The sequence below is a fragment of the Cornus florida genome, unplaced genomic scaffold, assembly GCF_030987335.1.
Source record: "Cornus florida cultivar Cherokee Brave unplaced genomic scaffold, ASM3098733v1 CherokeeBrave_3.0.0_Hap2_Chr06, whole genome shotgun sequence".
NCBI classification, from domain to species: Eukaryota; Viridiplantae; Streptophyta; class Magnoliopsida; order Cornales; family Cornaceae; genus Cornus; species Cornus florida.
Window position 1 is genome coordinate 95,486,008 of NW_026775576.1, and position 23,433 is coordinate 95,509,440.

General features: G+C 36.1%; 2 protein-coding genes across 8 annotated transcripts; both read left to right on the top strand.

The window, feature by feature from the left end:
- The first annotated feature begins 1,029 nt into the window (after positions 1-1,029).
- On the top strand, positions 1,030-17,602 carry LOC132313056 (probable E3 ubiquitin-protein ligase ZFP1). 7 transcript variants are annotated; one of them, XM_059811671.1, is made up of 11 exons: positions 1,030-1,278; positions 11,316-11,497; positions 11,627-11,732; positions 11,825-11,847; positions 11,938-12,020; positions 13,945-14,111; positions 14,576-15,325; positions 15,425-15,807; positions 16,444-16,542; positions 16,625-16,762; positions 17,200-17,602. In XM_059811671.1, the coding sequence occupies exons 6-11, from the start codon at positions 14,012-14,014 to the stop codon at positions 17,347-17,349; spliced, it is 1,620 nt and encodes a 539-aa protein (XP_059667654.1). In that variant the 5' UTR covers positions 1,030-1,278; positions 11,316-11,497; positions 11,627-11,732; positions 11,825-11,847; positions 11,938-12,020; positions 13,945-14,011; the 3' UTR covers positions 17,350-17,602. The 7 variants fall into 7 exon arrangements, with proteins under 7 accessions (XP_059667654.1, XP_059667656.1, XP_059667659.1 ...); XM_059811673.1 differs by having other exon boundaries at positions 11,316-11,412; positions 11,550-11,732; XM_059811670.1 differs by lacking the exon at positions 1,030-1,278 and having other exon boundaries at positions 11,944-12,020.
- A 691-nt stretch (positions 17,603-18,293) lies between these two features.
- Positions 18,294-20,094, top strand: LOC132313058 (polyubiquitin-like). The gene is made up of 2 exons (XM_059811679.1): positions 18,294-18,438; positions 18,569-20,094. The coding sequence occupies exon 2, from the start codon at positions 18,569-18,571 to the stop codon at positions 19,943-19,945; it is 1,377 nt and encodes a 458-aa protein (XP_059667662.1). The 5' UTR covers positions 18,294-18,438; the 3' UTR covers positions 19,946-20,094.
- The last annotated feature ends 3,339 nt before the right edge of the window (positions 20,095-23,433 follow it).

Genomic DNA, 23,433 nt, shown 5'->3' on the forward strand with positions numbered 1-23,433 from the left:
TGGGTAGCCAGTAGCCTCCAAGACTTAGAGTAGAAACTAAATTACATTACAGTATCCATTATATATATATATATGTGTGTGTGTGTGTGTGTGTGTGTGTGTATATATATAGAGAGAGGGTAGAAACTGGACAAGAAAGGATGAACAACCAGGTGGTATCCAGTTAGTCTCTTAACCTTAATGTGAAGATGATTCATTTTAATTAAAAAAATAAGAGAAAAGAATAAGATAATGGATTGAAACCATCCCAATTATCTTCTATTTTCAAATATAAATGCATTTTTTCTTAATTTGATTTGGTGGTATTTCAATATTTCAATAGTTTTCCACACCGAACATGGTAAGAAAATGTGAATCCTATCATATCCAAAAATAATTTATAGGACTCAAAATATATTCCTTTAATTTTCATTTGGGTAAATGCACTCCTATTGTTTATTTATTTATTTATTTAAATTTAACTTAAATGACAAGCATACCCTACTTATTTGATTTTCAGTATTTGTATATAGCAAAGTCAATCTTTGGTTTAGATCTATTTCCTATTTAAGTCATGAAGGCCAAAAAAAAAATTAAAATTGAAAAGTCTTCCATTCGCATCACAGTCTAAATTAGAATTGGATAAAAGTAAGTTACTGGATATGACTTTACCATATATATATACACACAAAAAAAATTCTCTCTATATATATACACACATAAATACACTACTATTAAAAGTATCATATACCTCATGATGTAAACTTCTATATAGATATAGATTTTTTGTTGATAAGTTTTCAAACATTTTTGTAATTGTGTCCATATATATATATATTATAATTTTCTTTATTTTAGCTATTTGATTTTAAACTTTTTTATAATTTATAGTATTTAATCACATGCATTTCGCCTCTCTCTTTTACTAAGTAGGTGTGTGTGTGTGTGTGTGTGTGTGTATATAGTGTATAAAAAGGATTTTGTTTTTATAGAAAACTACTACTTATGTGGAGAGAGTTTTTTACACGTTGAATTAACGCGAACTCATGTGAAACCAGTCTCATGGTAACGATGCTCATTTGGGTAACGGTGGGCGGTGGAGCCAGTTTCTCCTTCTCCTCCGTATAATTGTGAAAACAAGGAACCAACCGCTTTATATTTCATTGTCTCATTCTATTTCCCCAAATATACATTCATTTTTCCATCTCTCTCTCCTCTCTCTCTCTCTCTATATATATATATCTGTATATTTATCGGATTGATCGTTTACAGGCATCGACCTCTGATCGACCTGCAAAGGTATGCTTCTTCCCTGCAAAACTTTCATTTTTCCGATCGATCATCGTTTGATAAGCTAGTCTCATCTGAAATTTCATGCTTTTCCTTTAAACTTCTGATATACCTTTTTTCGTCTGATCATTGTTGTGTTTTTATCTTGATCGATTCTATTTTTAATTTTTTTAAAAATAAATTTTCATTATGAGCTTTTGGCTGATGGTTTCCGATTCTGACCATTACACTTTATGATCATCTATGTGCCTTCAGAGGTCGGAACACCCAGACAGATCTTTCTATTTTAAAAGATTGTTTTAAGAATAATTTCTGTGTCAAATTTAATGTTTGATGGGTTAGGATACGGGGCTTGTCACGTGCTTTATGTGTTTTATTTGTGTGGCTTATTTGCTTATATATTTATATGTATTTTTTAAAAAATTTCTAGATTCTCCCATCTAATTTTTGCATATTTGGACGAAGGATTCACGATGATGGTTAGAACTTATAATGATGATGGTGAACATGAATATAGTCAGAAGTATCATTGTATTCTTTAGTAAATAGTCACTTCATTGTTTATTTATGTCTTTTGTTTTTTTTTTTTTTTTTTTTTTATATATATTTGTGTTTCTTGCCTCACGAATTTCTAACTTGTTATAAATCTTTAGTAGTAGTAGTTGTGTTAGGCAAGTATGCTTGTTGGGCTGATCTATTGTATGATTTTACTTATTTATTAAACTAGAACCGACAAGTATAGTGTCTAGTTTAGACAAGACAACTGGTTTTCGCTTGGCTGAGCTGATTGCATTCTTTCTAGTATAATAAGACTTCGGGATTTTTGTTTATCTTGATAATGCGTGATTCTTCTCTAAATATCGTAATCTTGTTGAAGATTCCAGCTGTTTATAAATTTGTTTCGTTTTGATTAATTTGTTCATTGATTTATGCTGCATGTATGAATTAAAAGAATAATCCTTTTAGCTAACTTTATTCTCAGTACTGGCAGTACATATAGTTGCTGTCCCCTAGTCTTAGCTCTCTTAATCAGTCCTTCAATATAGGAGAGTTACATATATATATTTTTTCCCAGTAAATATTGTAGAAACATGATAATTAGAATAAAGGAAGAAAGCTATTGCTTTTTTTTCTGGGTACATATTAATTGCAGATGGTGTGATGCTTTTGCAGTTATCTTGATTAAATTTGTAAGGGATAACAGTATAGGAAGAAAGCTAAGGGTGTTAAAAAATTTCAGTGAACTGGGTGTACTTCTATTTTTCTATGAGGAAGAGGGTGTGTGCTCTGCCAATTATGTGTGACCTCTAGATTATGGCATAGCATTCCAGGAATGCTATAATTGCAGATAGAACCGAAACTGCTGAACTGAATTTCTGATTATATCATTTAAGTACTTTGAATTTGAAGAAAGAATGTAAAGTCACTGCTGCCTCCATTAACACTAGATGGTCATAGTTATGAGCGACAGTACAATAATAGGACCTCCGGCCAATCTGTCAATTATGATCTTCAGTGTATTTATCTTAATTGGAAGACATTGTGACAGCAGTATTTTCCCACATGGACATGCTTTCTATAAAAATAAAAATAAAGGGAGATGCACAAGCATAGCAGCAGGCGTGTAAGGTCCCTTGTATCAGAGTATACTTTGATAACATGGTTCCCAAAATGGCATTGGAGTTGAAGATATGAGGACTTTTGAAAGATTGATTCAGTTTTAATTATGATAAAAGGCTTACTCATTTTTTAATAAAAATAAATTTGGGGTATTGAAATGATTTGAACTCAGCAGGGTTTCATTTGTAAGTGGTTGACTGTGATTATTGAATGATCTTGTAGAAAGGAAGTGGCCATCCCGCAAGAAGATTTATTTATTTTTTTCAATGGCTCTCCTTTTTTTCTTTTTAATTTCTTTTAGGGAATTGTTTGAACGACAACATGGGATCAAATTTTAGCAGAGGACTAATTGATTGGTAGATTTGGTCAACTTAAACAAGCTTCATATATTTTAAGTTTGTGTAATGCAGAAGTAATTCAATATATCGTGTATACTTGAGTTCCATCTAAGATTAGATTTGAAAATGTCCACATCAAGAGTAAGGTCCTTGCATATGTTTTATTTCAAGTAGGGATTTCTATCATAATAATATGTGTAACTGAGAGTTTGTGTAAAAGCTAGAAGAAAGAAAAGAAGGGCAAAAGCTAGAAGAATTTGTGTAACTGAGAGTAGAATCTGCTACATTTTCTTCAGCAGAATATCTTTTTTAAGAGATAGAACACCCAACCTGTATGCATCCTTTCTTGCTTCCATATTAATGCCAGCAAGAAGAGCCATAAAGTCTCACTGTTCATCCTTACAGTTTCTGATACTTGATATTCTGGTTAGCAGAAATTGAAAGCAAAAATGTTGGCAACAGTCATTCAAAATTCACCAAGTTCTTATGTTTAACTACACAGGAATATGATTCTTTTGGTGATTTAGTGATGGATCAAGAATGGGAAAGCGGTCCAGAGGGCACTTTTTGGATGGAGTTGAGATTTAATGGCATCTTCCTTTACTTCTTACTTTCCTAAGGACACCATGTATTTTTCAATTAACAACTGCCACTCAGTGATTGAACCCTAGTGTTCTCTTTGTGTTAACCGTCCACACCCTATGCGTTGCTAGCTTTTGACTGTGTATTTATGTTGTATGATTTAAAATTTTCCAGCTACACTTTGACACCATGTATTATGCAATTAACAACTGCCACTCAGTGATTGAACCCTAGTGTTCACTTCACGCCTGATAGCGGCATTATTGAGGAAGGAAGTCACTCCTTGGGTGAGGTGCACGTCTTTCAATGCCTTAAGTTCTTCCTTGCTCAGCTACACTTTGACACCATGAATTATGCAATCAACAACTGCTACTCAGTGATTGAACCCTAATGTTCTCTTCGTATTACCTGTCTACGCCCTATATGTTGCTAGTTTTTGACTATGTACTTATGGTGCATAATTTAAAATTTTCCATCACACTTGTATGGAGTGACCGCTGCAAATTGAGACAAGGAAATTGTTACTCTGCAAAATGTAGGGGGAGAATGCATTTATTTGTTGATGAATTGAGAGTAGACAATTTGGAGGAGGAAAAACGGATGTCAGTAGATTTCTGTAATGGAGTTAGAAGCAGAAGGCTGGCTGCTTAGAAGTTTTATGGGTGAATGAGAGGCACAATTGGGAGAAGAAAATGTTGCGGGGACTGGGGAGGTTGGTAGCAGAGTTATTTATGAAAATAATAAGCTTAGCTGCAAATCCTTTAGTACTCATGTTGTTGGTATTGTTTTCCCTTCGTTTTCATCCCCAAAATAACTCCAAAGATTGTATTATCAGCCATTTAGGATTTTGATCATAGACTTGGCATAGCTCAAAAGAAGAGTTATATATTTGATTCATTTCCCTTCGAATGGTAAGCAATTTTGGTGTTTTCCAAAAAAAATCCTTCCGACTCTCTTGACTATCATTTGACTTCATCCATTGTCTTACTGTGGATTGGATATAAAATCAGAGAGGAAAATATATATAAGTATTTAATAAGGTTATCCAAAAACAATACTTAAGCAACCTGATTTTTCCAATTCTAATATTAAAATAACTAAAATTAGATTATATATATATATACACACACAGCATGAACCACTTTTAACAACTGAGTCAAAATTCCCCCTAAATTGTGGGTCTTCTTCCTTTTTCTACTATTAGAAAAACCAAATCATTGCAAACTACCCTAGTTGGAGTTCTGCACTTTGTGGTAGACCTAAGGTCAAAACAGAGGTAGTTGCATTAAGCAGCATGGTGATGTACAAACATAAAGTCTCATAAATCAAGAATATTCATAAAAGAAATAGAAATCAACAAACAGTTTTAACCATATATAGTAGCTATAAAGTAGTTTTTACATTGTACAATGAAAATATAAAGTTGCTTTTTATTCATAAAGTCTGCACAAAATAATTGTAGTGTGCATGCATCATCCTTATTGAGTTCATTTTGCCTACAACATTGTCTATCCTATGATGCACTTAGGCCTAGTTTGGTACGCAGCATTCCATTCCAACCATGTCCTTGTTTGGAATGACATTTAAAGTGGAAATGACCATTCCCTTGGAATGAAAATCCATTCCACATCTAAATTGATGGAAAGAAATTCTTGACCACCATTGCCGTCATCGCCTTCTGCATCCACAGCAATCGTCTTCCGCCGCCGCCACCACCACCGGCATCACCTTCCATCGCTGCCTTTCACTGTCTCCACGGCCTTCCGCCACCGCCTACCGCCACTGCCATCCGCCACCACCTTCTGCCACTGCCATCGTCTTCCATCACCGCCATTGCCTTCCGCCACCACCACCTCCTTCCACCGCTGCCACCGCCTTTCACTGCCACTGCCACTGCCTTTCACTGCCGCTGCCACTACCACCGCCGCGACCACCTTCCGCCACTCCATTGCCACCGCCTTCCACCACTACCACCGCCATCGCCTTTCACAACCACCACTTAGAATGGTGATTATCATTCCTACATCATTTCGTATTTGCAACTATAGAATAGAATAAGGATGACCATTCTATTCCATTCCTATTCTCATTCCATTCCCAGCTTCAATCCATTCGCTTTTTATTTCATTCTTGTGTACCAAACTAGGCCTTATAGAATGATATTGTTATATGGGGCATACTATTTAACTCGAGATGTGCCATAATGCAATTTATTAATATTCTATTCAAGTTTTCTCAATGACTCTTTATTTTTTATTTATTTTTTTGCTTTATAGATCGTAACCTAATCTCATCATCTTTATTTCTATTGAACTGAATTTTTTTCTGGAATTTCTAAACAATCTCATGTTGCTGTACATTTTTAATATCTTTACTTATCTTTTTTATTTTATAAATCAAAATGATCTGTTCTTGTTTGATGTTCTATCAGCACAATGATACTGTGTTGTGCATTTTCAATAGATACGTTGTTAGTTGTCCATCATTTATTGATTTAGATAACTGATGAAAAATAAGTGAAGCTTCATGTATAATGATCAAGATAATAATTATGGATGGAAATAATCTGTACTGTTATCATCATGTTTGTCAATGCGCTGATTCTAGATGATAGTGATTCATCTGTTGTAGTTTTTCCTATGTCCCGTATTGCCTCTTTTCTTTAGTTGCATTTTTTATGGGCTTAGTGTGGATACCCTTGGTGTTGGTATTGCTTTGGTTTACCCTAGCATCAAATAGGTTTAGATGGTTTTTATTATGCAGGTTTGGGGACGCTATGGTCTAAATTAAATGGAGGATATGGCCCTAGATGATGTGAATGGTTTCATGTAACGACCGTAGTAGTTGAGACATAAGGCTTCTTGGAATTGAATTTGAGGTTTTGGGGATGCTGATGGTGTATTATTCTTGTTCGCATCTGTTGTCTTTGGACCGTAGTAGTTGAGACATAAGGCTTCTTGGAATTGAATTTGAGGTTTTGGGGACGCTGATCGTGTGTTATTCTTGTTCACATCTGTTGTCTTTGGAATGAACATTAATAGGTGTGGAGCCTTTGGAGTGAAGTGCGGATTACACGTACAGGTAAGAGAAGTCTTATTTTTACGACCTCTTTTTTTTTTTTCCTCTCCCCTGCTACATCGTGGCAATTAAGGTTTCGAACTGTTTTTCATAGAGTACGTGAACTTTTTCCTTCTTGTTTCTTTTAGCTGGTCATTAAATGGGTCTATATTTGTCAACACTTGCTCAAGGCTTTTTTCTTTCATTCAACAAAAACTTTATGGTGGTCATGTCTCACCAAGGTTCAGATTGTGTTCAAAACTTTAGATTTTCTCATTTTTACTTTTACTGCTAAGTTACATATTAATTTTGTCAAGAACCTTTAGTCCCTAGCCTTATATAGGATATAAAGTTTGGTGTATGCCACAGTTACCTACTTGTTTACAGTATTTGAATTATGATTGGTGTTGCAGGCACTTTTTGGTCAATTGGATTATGATGAACAGATATTAGTCTGAACCTGGTGTTCGCTTCAAGGTTAGAGTGATATGCTGCAGTGACAGTGTCCTATATGTCAACATCTATATTGGAAGAGCAAACTGTAGGGTACTGAAGGTTCTGTTAAAACTGAGGAATAATATTAGACCTCATTCCATTCTAGTTAAGAGAATTAAGGCTTCTTGACTAGACCTTGCAGTTATATCTAAGGATGGTCTTGAACCTTTAAATTCTGATTAATGATACCTGATTTGTGTCACAGTGAGCACAGTTGGTGGTTAGGATGATATTGATATAAAGGGATAACTATGATTCATATCTCATATTAATTTCTGTTATGGTTAGACATGATGAGTGACGATTGATCACAGTTTACTCTTGCAAAAAAACCTTGGGTTTTTTCAAAAACCGTGTCAATCAACACTCTTTTTTTCCCCATGGCAGGGGCTTGGAAGTCTTATCACTTATGTTTTGTTGGGTACTGAAGTGTGGTGGAACTTATAATTCTACTGATTCTATATTTCTCTACCGCAGTGTGGCCAGCAGGATATTGTGGTGATTGGCTTGAGGTTTGTTATTACGTGCCGTTCGAGACCCATAATCGAATAGAGCTGACTTAAAGTTGTGTGGCCTCTTACGTTAACGAATTTGGTTTCTCTGGTGATTGACAGTGGCCAGTGGGCATGTAGTTCTTATAAAAAAAAAAAAAAAAAAATGTGTGCAAGGTGATGATTCATTGAGTTGAATATGATACTTAAGCTGTTTGATGGTTGTAATCGTACTCTATGTTGTTCTCAGACCCAAAAGGGTAAGAGAGTGATGACAATTAGCAGAAGGGTGGTGTTGGCATCTTTATTTTTATTTTAGCAGTGATGTACAAAGCTTGATGCCTTCTGCATGATAAATTTTTTTAGCATGATGGTTGACATTTTGTGGCTAATCATACAGTATAATGCAATAATGATTATAGCTAGCTAGATGGGAGGGCTGTGCACAAAATTTACAGGAATGCCAATTGCCTTTTTAACTGTTGGTACTAGTTATATGAGGGCGGCGCATGCAATGTACAATAAAGCTGATTACCTTTTTACTGTTGGTTTCTGATTGCAATCACTTGTCTGGCAGAGATTTTCTGTGCCTTGATGGATGTTAATTGCCATAGTCGCAATGCATGAGAATATCCTAATTGCATCTTCGGATGATTCTTCACTGACAATATTCTCCCTTCACTGACAAGCTTCTCTTTGTGGGATATACACACCGATGAATCTCCTGTTTGATCCAAGGGTTCCATTTCAATTTGGTTCCTTTTAGGGTACATGAATGTCTCTTATTTTGTATTAAAAAGCAAAAATGGCCAAGTGTTCCCTTGTATTTATTTTCTTAATAAACCAACAATCTTTTGAATTTGTCAGATCACTTTTTTTTTTTTTTTTTTGGGGGGCGAAATTTCATATATGTCATAGAAGTATTGAGCGCTCCCTCTTTTTCTTTTCAACTGTTCCCTTGATTAGCACCTTCTGGATTTTTTTTCTAAATGAGGACTTTTAGTAGTTGGATTTTTTTTTGTTGAAATTATTTTCTTTCGTCTTTTTCTTTCTGTTCAAGCTATGTAAACAGTTGTGGGTTATATTGTTAGTCTTCTGACTTTACATTCAATCTGTGGCACAAGTTTATATCCTTGGTACAATATCCTCTCTCTCTGAGCATTACATGGTTAATAGGTACATTAGGTATGAGAACAGTGTACTGAAACTGAAGGCGAAACTCTGTATGGACCTAACACACTCTCAGTAGTATTATATATGCCATAACAGAGTGTTAATGTCTGAATCTTCAGTGTTCATTATAACAGGGTGTCATTCTCTGAATCTCTTTTATCCCTTTAACAGACACATTAGGCTTTCCTGCTTTAATCTGTATACTGGCAGACGGTTTGCAAAATTTTAAGAACATCTTTTCCTTCGTTGTAGTTGATCCTAGTTCTTTCTTTTTTGGTTCTCATTTTTCCCATCAGTTCAATATTGTTGTAGACCATTTATAAGAGCTGATACCTTTCTCTTTTCTTAATGAATAAATAATTCTGTACTGTGTTTTACCATTAGCTTTCTTGTATCAAGTTTGTAGGGAATTATTTTTGTGGTAATTTATGTTTGATTACATGCCCTCGGATAGTTTAGCGCATGCTGCTTGTTAGATTGCTGTAGCCCACAGATGAATAAATTCTGTTAGCCACATGCTATATGCTCATATCTTGCTATGTTATCTAGTTGAATAAATTCTGTTAGCCACCTTGTTGAGGTAATGATCCTTTACTCCGACTTGACGCAATCGTGCTAACCTTTTTCCTATGAATGAAGTTACTTGGGCTTTGGGGTGACATGTTTTCAAGTAGCCATTACGGAGCGTTCAGCCGGAGCTCGGCTATAACTATTAACATTGGGGTGAAGTAACTAGTAGCAAAGTTACTTGTGGACCATGTCGCTAAAACTATATATTTCTAACAAAAATGTTGAGAATTTTTTTAGAGAAACAAAGTCAAGTTCTATTATTTTATTCTTCTTAGGGCTTTACTTTGAGCTCATAACCTGTGGAATATTAATAGCTTTGCTATAAATTGCATACATTGCTAAGTTTTTACGAGCGTTGGCCATCATCAGAGCACCCTCGTTCCACCTCTCCCTTGGTGTTTTTGGTCATTTAGGTCCATTTTTGCATGTGGTTGTTGTTATGTGATCCTATAGACGAGGATTATATGTTTCTTTGATGTTAATTGAAGTGTATACAAAGGGAAAATGGATAAGGATTTTGGGCAAAAGAAAACGTTGCGTCAGATTTCCTGTACATCTAGTTATTCCATTGAAGTATAAGATGTTTGTGTGGACAGCATGGTAGTATTCTTAAAGTATTCATCTATATCCCCAGGGCTATGAATTGTTTCTGACTACTTTAGAAGCTAGGCCACGTCTCCTTTTTATCTTTTTTTATGTGTTTGCCTTCTCTAACTCCCAAGTCATTCTTGGATTTTCTTTGCATCTTTTCTGATTTTTGCCCCTTTAGCCCCTGAATTCTGGATTATTGAGAAGCTGGATGATTCTCAATACCTGATTTTTTTTTTTTTTTCATTACAGTTTAATTAAGATTATAAGATCAATTGGAGCTAACTACATATAGTATAGACCTAATCAACTTGCATGTTTATTGGATTTATGAAGAAGGTAATGAATGTATTATAGAGCCTCTTCATTTTATTTTATTTTACTCATCTTTTTATTAGTGGAATCTGAAGGCATTTTCTCACCGGGCTTTTGTTTAGAGAGGTTTCCTTGAAATTAATTTGTGGGGTGGTGGGAGGATGATTGCATTATTTCTCTTTATTTCTTCATAATCTGGTGGCAAGGAAGATGATTGCAGTGGTTTGATAGGGCTGTTTGTTACTTTCTAGAATTGTAGTAAGAAATTAATCTACTGGCAGAATCATTTTCATTCAATAGAACTTTTAGACTTTGCAGTTCATTGATTAATTAAGTTTAAAAAAAAATTAGCTGTTTCATTACTCAAAACAATCATTTACAAAAAGAAAGGAGGCATTCCCCCTTATTACAGATACAAAGCAGAACCCCATTTATTGATTGATCATATACACGTAATTTTGCCATTCTTTTATTGTATTTATAAAAGGCTGTTTTATATATTGGCGATATAAAAAGTTTCAGCTCCAGTTCTAACTATAGGTTGTGAAATGGCTAGAACAAAAGTTATGTATGAACAAAAGCTGTGTAGTAATGGTGGAAAAAAATATTTTGCGTGCGTTTTATTTTTGTCCATTATGATATGATGGTTCTGTTGCCCATATTATATATATTTTTTTGTTTCAAAACTTCATATAGCTTTCCATAAAAAATTTACCAGATGGTAGTGGTGGATGATATATGTACAGAGATTGCTCTTCTTTGCTTACTGGTTCTAGCGGCATTTATTTGACTACTTTAGGAAATCTTCATATTACAGAATGGAGTTACTTAGCGAAAAATTAAATACTCTTGGTACATCCTCTACCTTGAAGGTTAATTACTCAGAGATCTTCATGCGGCCCACTCCATGAATCGTATGCTTACTCTACATCCCTGTTAACTGTATGGTGTACCTTAAATGGTACATAGCTATTCTATTATTTCACGTCTTCATCGATTGTAAGTGTATTCGGATCAGATCGCTTATAAATATGTCCCTTATTTGGTTTAGTCTACTTCTAAATGGAGGATAGGAGAGAATAGCTATCCTCTTCCACGGCCATACTTAAATCTACTATATGGGGACAGATTATTCCTACCAGGTGCGGAAATTAGAGATGAGGGAATGGAGGTGTATTCTCAAGAACAATCGTAGATCACTACTAGCACTCTGGCTTTCTGTTGATTGGCCTAGGTAATGTCTTTCCTACGAACAATCCACAGATCCTATTTTTTTATTCTGTTTTCTTCTGTTAGCGAATCTAATATCCTATGGCTTCCTTTTAGGCGGTTCAACATCCTACGTCGAGGTCCACATCTTCCCTTTTTTTTTTTTTTTTTTATAAATATTTATATTAAAATTTGACATGCTTTCATTTTCCCCTCATTTTGTTTCTTAGCTTCAGAACGATAAGGATGCTTTATCATCCAAGGGTGGAGAAAGGCTAATATTGGAGATGAGTTCACTTGAAGATACAAACAGGTTAGTTGGCTGACTTGTTGAGATATAGTGGGGTGTGACTTAGTGTAGGAATTTTGGTCGAGTGCATGAGTGATACTGGGAGAGCTACAGAAATATAGAGTTGTGGCTGAGGGCTTTAGACAAGAATGTGAAGTGGAGTATTGAAACACATTTATAATGATGGTACTGGGAAATTTGTTTAGAAACACCATAATGAAAGGACTACAGTAGCTTCTCGCTAGGCATTTAACTAAATGGAAAGAGGTGGCCGGGGGAGGAATAAAATTACTAGATCATCTCAGCCAACTACACTGAATCTTTTATCAAATTGACAAATGATTTCATTTAGGTGTTGTCCTTAATTGCTATGAAAATGAGCGATTTCACTTGACAAATCCTTTTCCAAACTACTTTTGTCGGTTACATGGATCATATATTTCCTTTCTGCTCTATCTAATGCCACAGCCTCGGTCGAATCATCACTTCTTTCTTTTACCAACTCTTATGTCAATTTTGGTCTTCTCCTTCCCCTACATTACCTTCAATGTGAACCATGCCACTTTTTCTAACCGATATAGTTGTCTTCTTTTTGGATACATACAAACCATCATAATCAAATTTTCTCTCATTTTATCTCCAATAATTGCTACTTCAATGATTTTACGAATGTGTTCATTCCTAATTCTATCCTTTCTTGTCTTGCCTTACATCCATTCTCAACATTGGCACATTTTTCACTCACTTTATGCATATATTGTTTCGTTTGTTGCCCAACATTCTCTACCATAAAGAATGACTAGTCAAAGACTAAGAGCTGTTTTGTAGATAATTTTTTTTCAATCTTAGAAGGATACAGTGATCACACAATATTCCAAAGGCACTCCTAGATTTTATCCAATCTTCCTTGGTTCTATGATTAAAATAATCTCCAATTTCTTCTTCATTGTGAATAATTGAACCTAATCAACGGGAATTTTCACTTTTTGGTATCTCTTGGCCCTCAAGGTTCTTTGCATTTCTAGATCAACTTAAATCACCTTACATATATTCATTTTTATTCGTACTTATCTTGCATCCTTTTGATTCTAATTCTAGAGCTTCTCCTTAAACCTCCAATTTAGTATTTCAGTACTTGAGATTTTTTTTTTTTTGGATAGTGATTTGGACAAAGGAGTTTCTATAATGGCCCTCCTAGTCTTTGCTTTTCAGTTGAGAGTGGAAAGCTTTGGAAGTCATTAGAGACGTTATATGGTCTGAATTGTAAGTACTAGTCTTGTTAAAAAATGATCTGAAGCACATTTACTAGCAATCTGTGTATTGGAATGCCCTTTCCGGAGCATGGAATTTCTTCCCTTACTTTATTTTGTAAGATAAGAACATTAGAAATTGACTTGTAAACGAAGCTCAACATAAATGGATAGTAGGTCAGTGATTTTAGTGTTCCATTTTAATATAGTAAATTTTCATAATTATATCCATGACTTGCGTGTTTGTTGAGAGATCAGTTATGGCATTTAGGCGTTATTGAGATATTTCTTAGGACATTTAAATCTTGTTTCTACGCATGATAGCAATCTAAAATTTTATTTATTTGATTGATGGCAATGCAGTATACATGACTGAGTAAATTCTTACACACACATTTGTTTTTAAAAGTTGCTGGCCATTTTTAAATACTTTTTCTAGGCCAGGCAAATATGATATGGTGCATGGTTGTTATGGGAGTAGAACTTTATTGTATACTGGAAAACTCTATATTTTTTTTTTTTATATATTGGATTTAAGCGAGATTCTACTTGGAACGGATTGAAAAATATAGATAGTCGATTTGCTGTGATACCAATTGTTAGCCATTGAAGCACATACGTCTCTCTTTTGATGTTTCTTCTGGCGTGCTGGGTATGAGATCGAGTCATTTACTGTGATTGTATTTACTCATGTGCAGGTTGTGATTTTCCTATCTATCCTGACCCGAGCATAAATTATACTGTGACAAGGTGATTGGTATAGTTATGGGGCATAGACATGTATTCAGCTCCTCACAAATGTTTGAGACTGATAATGATCAGAGTTGGAATCATCTCCAAGTAGAGCAACCTTACATGCATTTGGGTATTGAATCTTTATATCCCTTTCACTTGCACATATTTCTGTTGTTATACCTAAAATTCCCCTTTTGTGGTGCTAATATATAGTGATTATTGATTATAGTCACATCTGAAAAGAGTGTTCAAGATATACTCACCATAGTTAGCCTAGCAACTCTGGTGTTACCTTCCTAACATGCCTTCGGAACCTAGGGTCCGGCTTTAGCCCTTGCATGGGGTTTCAGATCTGTCAGGTCATTGACAGCAATTACCTATTCGTGGTAGGCAAGTGGTTTATTTATTATACTGTCCTTAGCAGCGCAGTTGAATCATGTAGTGAAAAAATGGGACCATCCTTTGGCCTTGATTTGTTGCCTTCGGACCTGTGTCTCAAGGAACTTGAACTGGGCATGCAAGTAGGGATTGAAATCTATTATTGTACTTATCCTGTAGACTAATGCTTGTGTATCTTCTGATTTTGTATTGCAGCGGGGTCTGGTGCTGCTGAAAACAGTTCTCTTGTTTATCCTGTTGAAAATATGTCGATCGATGGTGTACATTTTGCTCCTCATTGGAATCCTGCTCCAAGGTCAAATGACTATCCTTCATCAAGTCACAGTGTTGAAGTGCCACTTTATCAACCAGATGCTTCGGCCCTATCTCGTGATCCTTTCCTGCATCCATCTACTGCTGGAAGCTTTTGTACGGTCCCAGAAAATTATGTCCATCATGCATCATCCTCCAATTATGGAGGACAAACATTCCATGGGGTTGAGGGTGGTTTTGTTGATCTTGCAATGGGTAATGGAAGAGGGCCATACAAAAGAAAAAGCCCTGGTGTCCCTACAGTCTGTGAGAGAGGCAGCACAAGCAGATCTTATAATGCTGGAAGTTCATCTGACCTCTCTTTGTCCTCTGACATTTGGCAGGAGAAGCCAAATCCAGATTTCCATCATACACGTTGGGATTGCCCTAGCATTGGCCCCGGTTATAGAGGCAATGGCCTCTCAATTGCAGGCGAGGGCACGGCACGGAATGTGAGAAGCAGAGGTGCAATTGACTTGGAAACAAACCTAGCTAGAACCCATTTATCAAGCAATCCCCCACACCACCCGTGTTCAAGTCGCTCCACTGACCATGCTAGCTCGGTGGTTCTTTTAGGTCAGAATTCTAATGCTTCGACACATGAGTGGGACCATATTCACATGCCTCCTGCTGCTCATGGGAGAACAGTTTCAGGTTTGTTGGTACTTTATTCCCTTCTCTCATATTTCCCATTTGTCCTGAACTTCTACATTTTGCAATTTCCAGATACCAATGTTTTCTTTTGTGAGACAGATCATTTCATTATTGGAAGCAGTAATTCTAGTGTCCCAATAGATATTGGGGGATACCATAATGATTTCATATCGAGCAGAAATCCTGTTCCTCGAAATTTTCAAGGTACCTCAACCCAAACTGTGAGGGGGGTTAGAAGTAGCTATGCTCAAAGATCTACACCACCATTCAGGGCTTCTTCAAGCAACCTGCGCCTTGGAAATGCGGCTACTTCAGATGAAGGGTTGCAGTTGGTCACAGAAAGTTATTCCTCCAGACAACCAAGGCCATTTTCCACCATAGGATGGCGTAGCGGTGATCGAAGTGGGAGAGCAAGGATGTCCAGTGAGAGATATCGATCACTTTCTTATGAGTCGGGTGTCCGTGATCGACTGGCATCTGAGGTGTGTAATCTTCTTTTCTGGAGTTTCTTCTGCATGAATGAGTGGTTTGCTCGTCTGTTTTTATTTCAATTGCCAGCCTGCCACATTATGTTATAGAGCCCATCATTTCATTGAAATTTTGGTGGTTTAAGTAATTTACCTACTCTATTACACTTACTATGATTTCTGTCCAAATGTGATATGCCAATCAGTGTTGGGAAAGAGAGTGGTTATGGCAATGGTTGCTTTGTGTGCTGTTGGGGGGTGGGGGGCAGATGATAATTGCTGGGAGGGGTTGTTGAATATGTAGATCAAACATGTAAACAGGCAGGTTATCTGCAAGGGAAGGAAAAATAGTTTTTAAAAAAAGAAAAGGAGGTGGGGAACTTGTGTGTTACTTTCTTGTTAGAATCAAAATTCATCACTTGCTTGTTGCAAACATTTGTGGGTGATGGAAAATAGGGGGTTTCTCTTGCATTTTTTTTTTCTTCTTCCCCCATTGTGAAAATACTGACAATTTTGCTACTAAAAACCTTGATCTTTAAAAGCTAATTAATACTTGAATGGTTGTATTAATTTGAACTGGTCCATTGTTTAGAAATCTCGATTGGCCTGTTTGTAGTTTCTGATTACATAAATTCTTCAATGTCTTTGCAGGGTCTTATGATTGTGGATCGCTCGGCCTTGTATGGATCTAGAAATTTGTTTGATCAGCATAGGGAAATGAGGCTAGACGTAGACAACATGAGCTATGAGGTTTCTATAAGTTCACCTTTCCCATTTAATATTTCTTGTCACCGATTGCTCCCATTTAATGTTAAGTTACTGGCATGACCAGGAACTACTTGCACTGGGAGAGAGGATTGGAAATGTTAACACTGGCGTGTCTGAAGATTTGCTGTCAAGGTGTTTGACGGAATCAATTTATTGTTCGTCAGATGAGTTTCAAGAGGAAGGAAAATGTGTAATCTGTCTGGTGAGAACTCCACCGTGTTCTAGCGTAGACAAAATTTTAAATTTTTAACTGGGATATGGATCCAGTGTTGCTAAACAAGACCTCTTTTAAGGGGTCTTATGGCTCTTTTATGTATATTCAGTTTAGATTACTAGATTTACCTGAGCAATTATCTTGGCTGGCTTCAGCACCTCCCCAATTTTCCTCTTAAATCTATGAACTGCTTTGCCGAGACTAAGGCTTTCATGGTTCATAGGAAACTGTTGGGAAAGTTTGCCAACTTTTCTTTGAAAACTGCATTAAAAAAATATATATATTCATACAACACTCCTCTGTCGATGTAGAATTTTCGAAATTTGTTTTTAGAGAATTGAACTGAACATGCCCATTAATTTCCTGATTGGAATGTTTGCTTCTTGTCTAACTAGTGGCTGTGAACCTGTGTTTGTGTTTGGCAGGAGGAGTACAATAATATGGATGATGTTGGGACGATGAAAACTTGCGGTCATGATTTCCATGTGGGCTGTATCAGAAAATGGTTATCGTTGAAGAACTCGTGTCCGATCTGCAAAGCTTCTGCTGTGTCTGACAATATGAAAGAAAAATAACCTATCCAGTTGGTTAAAAATATATTTAATTTCATCTCTGTAAATACATTTCATGATATTCCTCAAACCGAGGACTTGACATGTTAGGGGGAATTTTGTAAAAAAAAATATTTCAAGCCATTTGTTTTTTTTTTTTTTCCTTTTTTTTTTTTTTTTTTTGGTTACTGCTTCTATCATAATTTTAGATGAAGCAATACAATGTTCATGTTAACTTTTGTTCATCAAAAAGATGCAAATGTTCATATCTCTGGAATTACTTTATCTTCAACTTCTTTTAATGATGCCAAAGTTTAATGTCTAAAATAAATTTATTTCATTATTTTCATTGTTGGGGATAATGTTTCTTTATATATTGCTCTCTTCTCCCCATTTGCATCGTAAATCCTTTACCTTTATAATTTTAATGAAAAATCATGTCATAAAAAATTCAGAAGTATGTTTTAATTAACTATTATTATTAATTGTATAAGTTGAAAGTGCAATTCAATTTGTTTTGGATTTCTCGGTCTAAAATGGAGGCAATTTCAAAGTCTTACCAATTTCCATCTCAATTTTGCTGAAATTGCTCCGTATTATCCTTATATAGTTTTTTATTTATACGTTTTTTCATACAAGTCATGTTGTTATCATTATGGTTTAACACTTCTTTTCAAATTCAAGGAGAGATTTCATGTAATTATGAATTGAAGGCGAACCTGTAAAAAATAATAATAATAATAATTCTATTTTCTATCCAAAACCATTCAAAGATCAAATTAGGTTGAGATTTAATCGGACTAATTAGTTAAACAAGTTTATAATAATGAGAGTGATTTTACGTGAGCTCTCTCATCATTCAATCAGACATGAGAGCGGTCAAGAAGCTTCCAGATAATTCTAGGTCCTCCTATCCTCCACCGTCTCTATTGACCGCTAATTTATCCTTATTTCCGAATATGCCCCTTTCATTCCTATTCGAAGTCGTCCTATATCTCTATATAAATACACACCGGTACTGCATTGCTCTTCATTATTTGCCTTGTTGAGTCTCATTCGATTTCCTTCTCTCTCTTCTTCAAAAGCAAACGACTACTTTTCTGTTCTCTCAAGGTAGAGCATTCGTTCAATTACAGTTCAATATCTGTTCTGTTTATTACGAGTTTTTGCTACTCTGTTGTATAATTGATTGCTACAGATCTGTTGTATAATTCATTTTTTGTTGTACTTTTCTGGAGAGCAGATGCAGATCTTTGTAAAAACCCTAACTGGCAAGACCATCACGCTCGAGGTCGAGAGCTCTGATACGATCGACAACGTGAAAGCTAAGATCCAAGACAAGGAAGGAATTCCCCCCGATCAGCAGAGGCTGATTTTCGCCGGAAAACAACTCGAGGACGGCCGGACACTCGCTGATTACAATATCCAGAAGGAGTCGACTCTCCATCTGGTTCTCAGGCTTCGTGGAGGCATGCAGATCTTCGTCAAAACCCTAACTGGCAAGACCATCACGCTCGAGGTTGAGAGCTCTGATACGATAGATAACGTGAAAGCCAAGATCCAAGACAAGGAAGGAATTCCTCCAGATCAGCAGCGGTTGATTTTCGCCGGAAAACAGCTCGAGGACGGCCGTACTCTCGCCGATTACAACATCCAGAAGGAGTCCACGTTGCATCTGGTGCTGCGTCTCCGCGGTGGAATGCAGATCTTCGTCAAAACCCTAACAGGGAAGACCATAACCCTAGAGGTTGAAAGCTCCGACACAATAGACAACGTGAAGGCTAAGATCCAAGACAAGGAAGGGATTCCTCCCGATCAGCAGCGTCTGATTTTCGCCGGAAAGCAGCTCGAGGACGGTCGTACTCTGGCTGACTACAACATCCAGAAGGAGTCCACCTTACACCTGGTGCTCCGTCTCCGCGGTGGAATGCAGATCTTCGTCAAAACCCTAACTGGCAAGACCATAACCCTCGAGGTCGAGAGCTCTGACACAATCGATAACGTGAAGGCTAAGATCCAAGACAAGGAAGGGATCCCTCCGGATCAGCAGCGTCTGATATTCGCTGGGAAACAGCTCGAGGACGGTCGTACTCTCGCTGATTACAACATACAGAAGGAGTCCACTCTCCATTTGGTTCTGAGGCTTCGAGGTGGGATGCAGATCTTTGTGAAGACACTCACTGGAAAGACGATTACTTTGGAAGTGGAGAGTTCGGACACCATTGACAACGTGAAGGCCAAAATCCAAGACAAAGAAGGCATTCCTCCGGACCAACAGAGGTTGATATTTGCCGGAAAGCAGCTGGAGGACGGAAGGACTCTTGCAGACTACAACATTCAGAAGGAGTCTACACTCCACTTGGTGTTGAGGCTTAGGGGAGGAATGCAGATCTTTGTGAAGACACTGACTGGGAAGACCATCACATTGGAGGTGGAAAGTTCGGACACAATCGATAATGTGAAGGCTAAAATTCAGGACAAGGAGGGTATTCCACCTGATCAGCAGAGATTGATCTTTGCTGGTAAGCAGCTTGAGGATGGGCGTACTCTTGCTGATTACAACATACAGAAGGAGTCAACCCTTCACCTTGTCCTTCGCCTCCGTGGTGGTGATATCTGAAACCCCGCATTTGTGGGTCTAGTTGTGAGTCCTCACTTTGTTCGTGAAAACAATGAATTATGCATTTGTGTTCTAAATTCTCTGTAGTTTCTAACTGCTTTTGGGTTCTGCAAGTTTCAATTGAATAAAATTTCTTTGTGTTTTGTTTATCTGCTTCTTTTTCTTGTGTGTGATATATTCTGAGTTTCTATTCTTTTCTCTGATTTTCATAATTCTTAATGCGAATTGGAACATATTTTGAAGGAGGAAGTTTGAAGATTTACATTTATGAACATGGTTTGAAATTTTGATTTATTTATTTTTAGTGTGGAATGTGGGATGATTTGAAGATTTATACATATGAGGGAAAGGCACTATGAAAGTGTCTCATTGCTATGGTATTTTTAGTCATGATATTAAACTATTGGTTTAGGAGAATTGAGGATGTTTGGGTCGGTAGGAAATATCTATCTTGTTCAGTGATGGAACTACTATGTTTTTGGATTCAACCAAATGTTGCACGAATGTCTTGTACTATTATGGGATATTTAAATTATAAATTTATATGGCAAAAGTGCCCATTTAACATTTTTTTCTCTCCCCTAGCTTGATTGCAAATTCAAATATGGAATTCAAATGGGGTTAGACAGGAACGAATGCATTCAAAATTAACAGATGGTGGTCTACTATTTTTCTTTTTTAATTTTTCAAATTTAGGCATTTAGTTCCATGCTTGACTCCTTGGGAATGAGATTCAATGAGAATTCAAATATGACATTTGGTTCAAATTTAGGAATGAATCACAAGGCAGAAACCGGGTTACAACCTTAGGAATGAGAGATTCCCATGCTTGACTCCTAATACTCTTCCTTGATCGTTGTTGGTCCTTTTGGCATTGCAGGGGTGGAAGCACCGATAATCTTACTGTTGTGCCTAAAGTACTGATTGAGGCTGGATTCTTGATAGGGCACTGAGATACTATCATATTCTGTTGGCTTTGACTAAAAGTTTCTTTCTTATGGTGTGAGAGGTTTTCAGTTAGAGACTAATAATTTGAATTGATTTGTGGAGTGTAAATTGCATTGCCACAAATATAAAACACAGTACTGTTCTTTGTTAGGGTCTGAAGTTCAGTTTTAGCATGGATGAATCTGAACTGAATTCGTGCAGGTCTATTTGAAATTTAGAGGCTGGTATAATGGGTAAAATTCGAACAACATTTTTGTTCAGATTTTTATGTAGCCTACCTGCGCAACTGACTTTCAGTTGGTGTATGGTTTTTAGCTTAGGGACCTAATAAACAATTGATCAGCTATTGGTCAATAGATTGCAGTGCAGGTGTTTTCTGAAACGCAAACCAACTTTCTGAAACTTACATTCTAGTTGAGGGAATTATTAATATTTAGGGAGGTGTAGGAGATAACAAGTTGGGGGAATTAGTATGTAGGTCTGGGATTCTAAACTTACATTCTAGTTGAGGGAATATTGGTTCTGTAGCACTTGAGTCACCAAGTTTTGTGCTATATTAGAGGCAGCATCACCCTTGGCAAGCCACTTGGTTAATCTCTTCATTGGGAGTATTTGGCTTCTTGGGTTTTTGAATATCAATTGTATGTTGAACATGAGGTTGAAGGGCTGAACTTGTTGAGCTTGGATTCTCTTTCTCCTCTTCCCTCAGACATGATTGACAACACGAAGGCCAAAACCCAGGACAAGGGAGGAAATCCAGGATAAGGAAGGTATTCCTCCGGACCAGCAGAGGTATCTTCCCTGGTAAGCAACTCGAGGATGGAAGGAGTCGACGCTCCAGTTGGTGTTGAGACTTGGGGGAGTGCACATTGGGAAGACCATCACATTGGAGGTGGAAAGTTTGCACGCAATCGATAATGTGAAGGTTAAGGTTCAAGACAAGGAGGATTTTTTTCCCAGACCAGCAGAGGTATTCCTCCGGACGGATCAGCAGAGATTTGATCTTTGCTGGTAAGCAGCTTGAGGATGGGAGTCAACACTGCACCTTGTACTTCGTCTCTGTGGTGGTGATTTCTGAAAACCCTGCATTTCAGTTTATTGCTTTGTGGTTCTAGTTGGTTTGTTAAAACATTGAAACATGCATATATATGTGGTTACTTCAATACATAGTGCTGTAGTTTTTAACCCCTTTTGGGTTCTACAAGACTGCATGTTTGAATTGAAATAAAATCGTGTTTTTTTATTTTTTATTCAATTGGTTTAGCTATTGTTTGAATTTTGCTTAGACAAGCTAGCTTGCATGTATTGGGGTGTGTGTGTGTAAGCCAAGCCCTCAGGTTTATCGAAGTCTTACCTGTTGCAGTTTCTCTAGAACACTACCAAAGCTTACTAGTTCTAAATTTTTTCTATTCATGGTATATTAGTTTTTGTGCATCATATGACCTCCCTCAGGTTTATCGAAGTCTTACCTGCAATATGTTGCAGTTTCTCTAGAACACTACCAAAGCTTACTAGTTCTAAATTTTTTCTATTCATCAATTAGAAGGTATATTAGTTTTTGTGCATCATATGACCTGCATACAATAATTTGATCTGTGCAATATGATGAACCACATCCTCCTCAAAATTTGGCTTAATCACATTAATCCTCTCTCTTATTTGAAAAAATCTATTGATCTGCTGTATCGTACTTGTGACTGGCTTGGTGTGGACCAATGTTAAAACCAAAACACGCAAAGAATAGGGTAAGGTGTAAAAAATCGGGGGAATATTATTAACTTTTTGCAACTTATCTCCGTGCACTAAATATTAACCTCCTAAATTATTTGATTTGTTACAATTAAGGACAAACTTATTACAAATGATTATTTTACCTTTGTTATTAAATTTGTCATTTTTTATTAAATTGTTTTTCTTATATTTTTTCTTATTTAAATATTAATTATACCATTTACCTTAATTTTATAATTAGTATCAATTGATTATAAAAATGAAAAATAAATAAATAAATTTGATTATATTATATTTTCTATTTAAGATTTTTATTTAAAAATTTAAAAGCAAACTTATGCAAATTTAATGAAGAATATTTCATTACATTAGTATGAACATTTTTCATAATTTATTTTAATAAGAAAAAGTGTTTTTTAATAAAGAATGGTATTATGACCATTTAATGAAAAATAGGTAAGACAATGGGATATTTTGTAATTAAATGCAATAGTTTAGGGGATTTTATCCACAAAAAATAGTTCAGGGGGATTATTTACAAATTTAGACATAGTTGAGAGGTGTTTTTCGCACTTTACCCCAAAGAATATTATTTTCCTTTTATTAAAGGTGGTAAATTATACAACTGCAAAATTGATTGTTTGTTGATTTTAACTCCAAAAAACTTTGTTGTACAATAAAATTAAACTTTGTTGTACAATAAAAATCTATTTTCAGTCGTACCAATCTTGTCATATTTTTTATTATTTTTCTTTTCTAATTTTTTTTTCCAGTTGCCCTTAGGGTGGGTTTGGTTAAACGAAAATTAA

Coding starts and splice junctions, on each gene's coding strand:
- LOC132313056 (XM_059811676.1), top strand. CDS start 14,012: ATGGGGCATAGACATGTATTCAGCTCCTCACAAATGTTTGAGACTGAT. Junction 14,112..14,575: donor GCAACCTTACATGCATTTGG/GTATTGAATCTT, acceptor TTTGTATTGCAG/CGGGGTCTGGTGCTGCTGAA. Junction 16,763..17,199: donor GAAAATGTGTAATCTGTCTG/GTGAGAACTCCA, acceptor TGTGTTTGGCAG/GAGGAGTACAATAATATGGA.
- LOC132313058 (XM_059811679.1), top strand. CDS start 18,569: ATGCAGATCTTTGTAAAAACCCTAACTGGCAAGACCATCACGCTCGAG.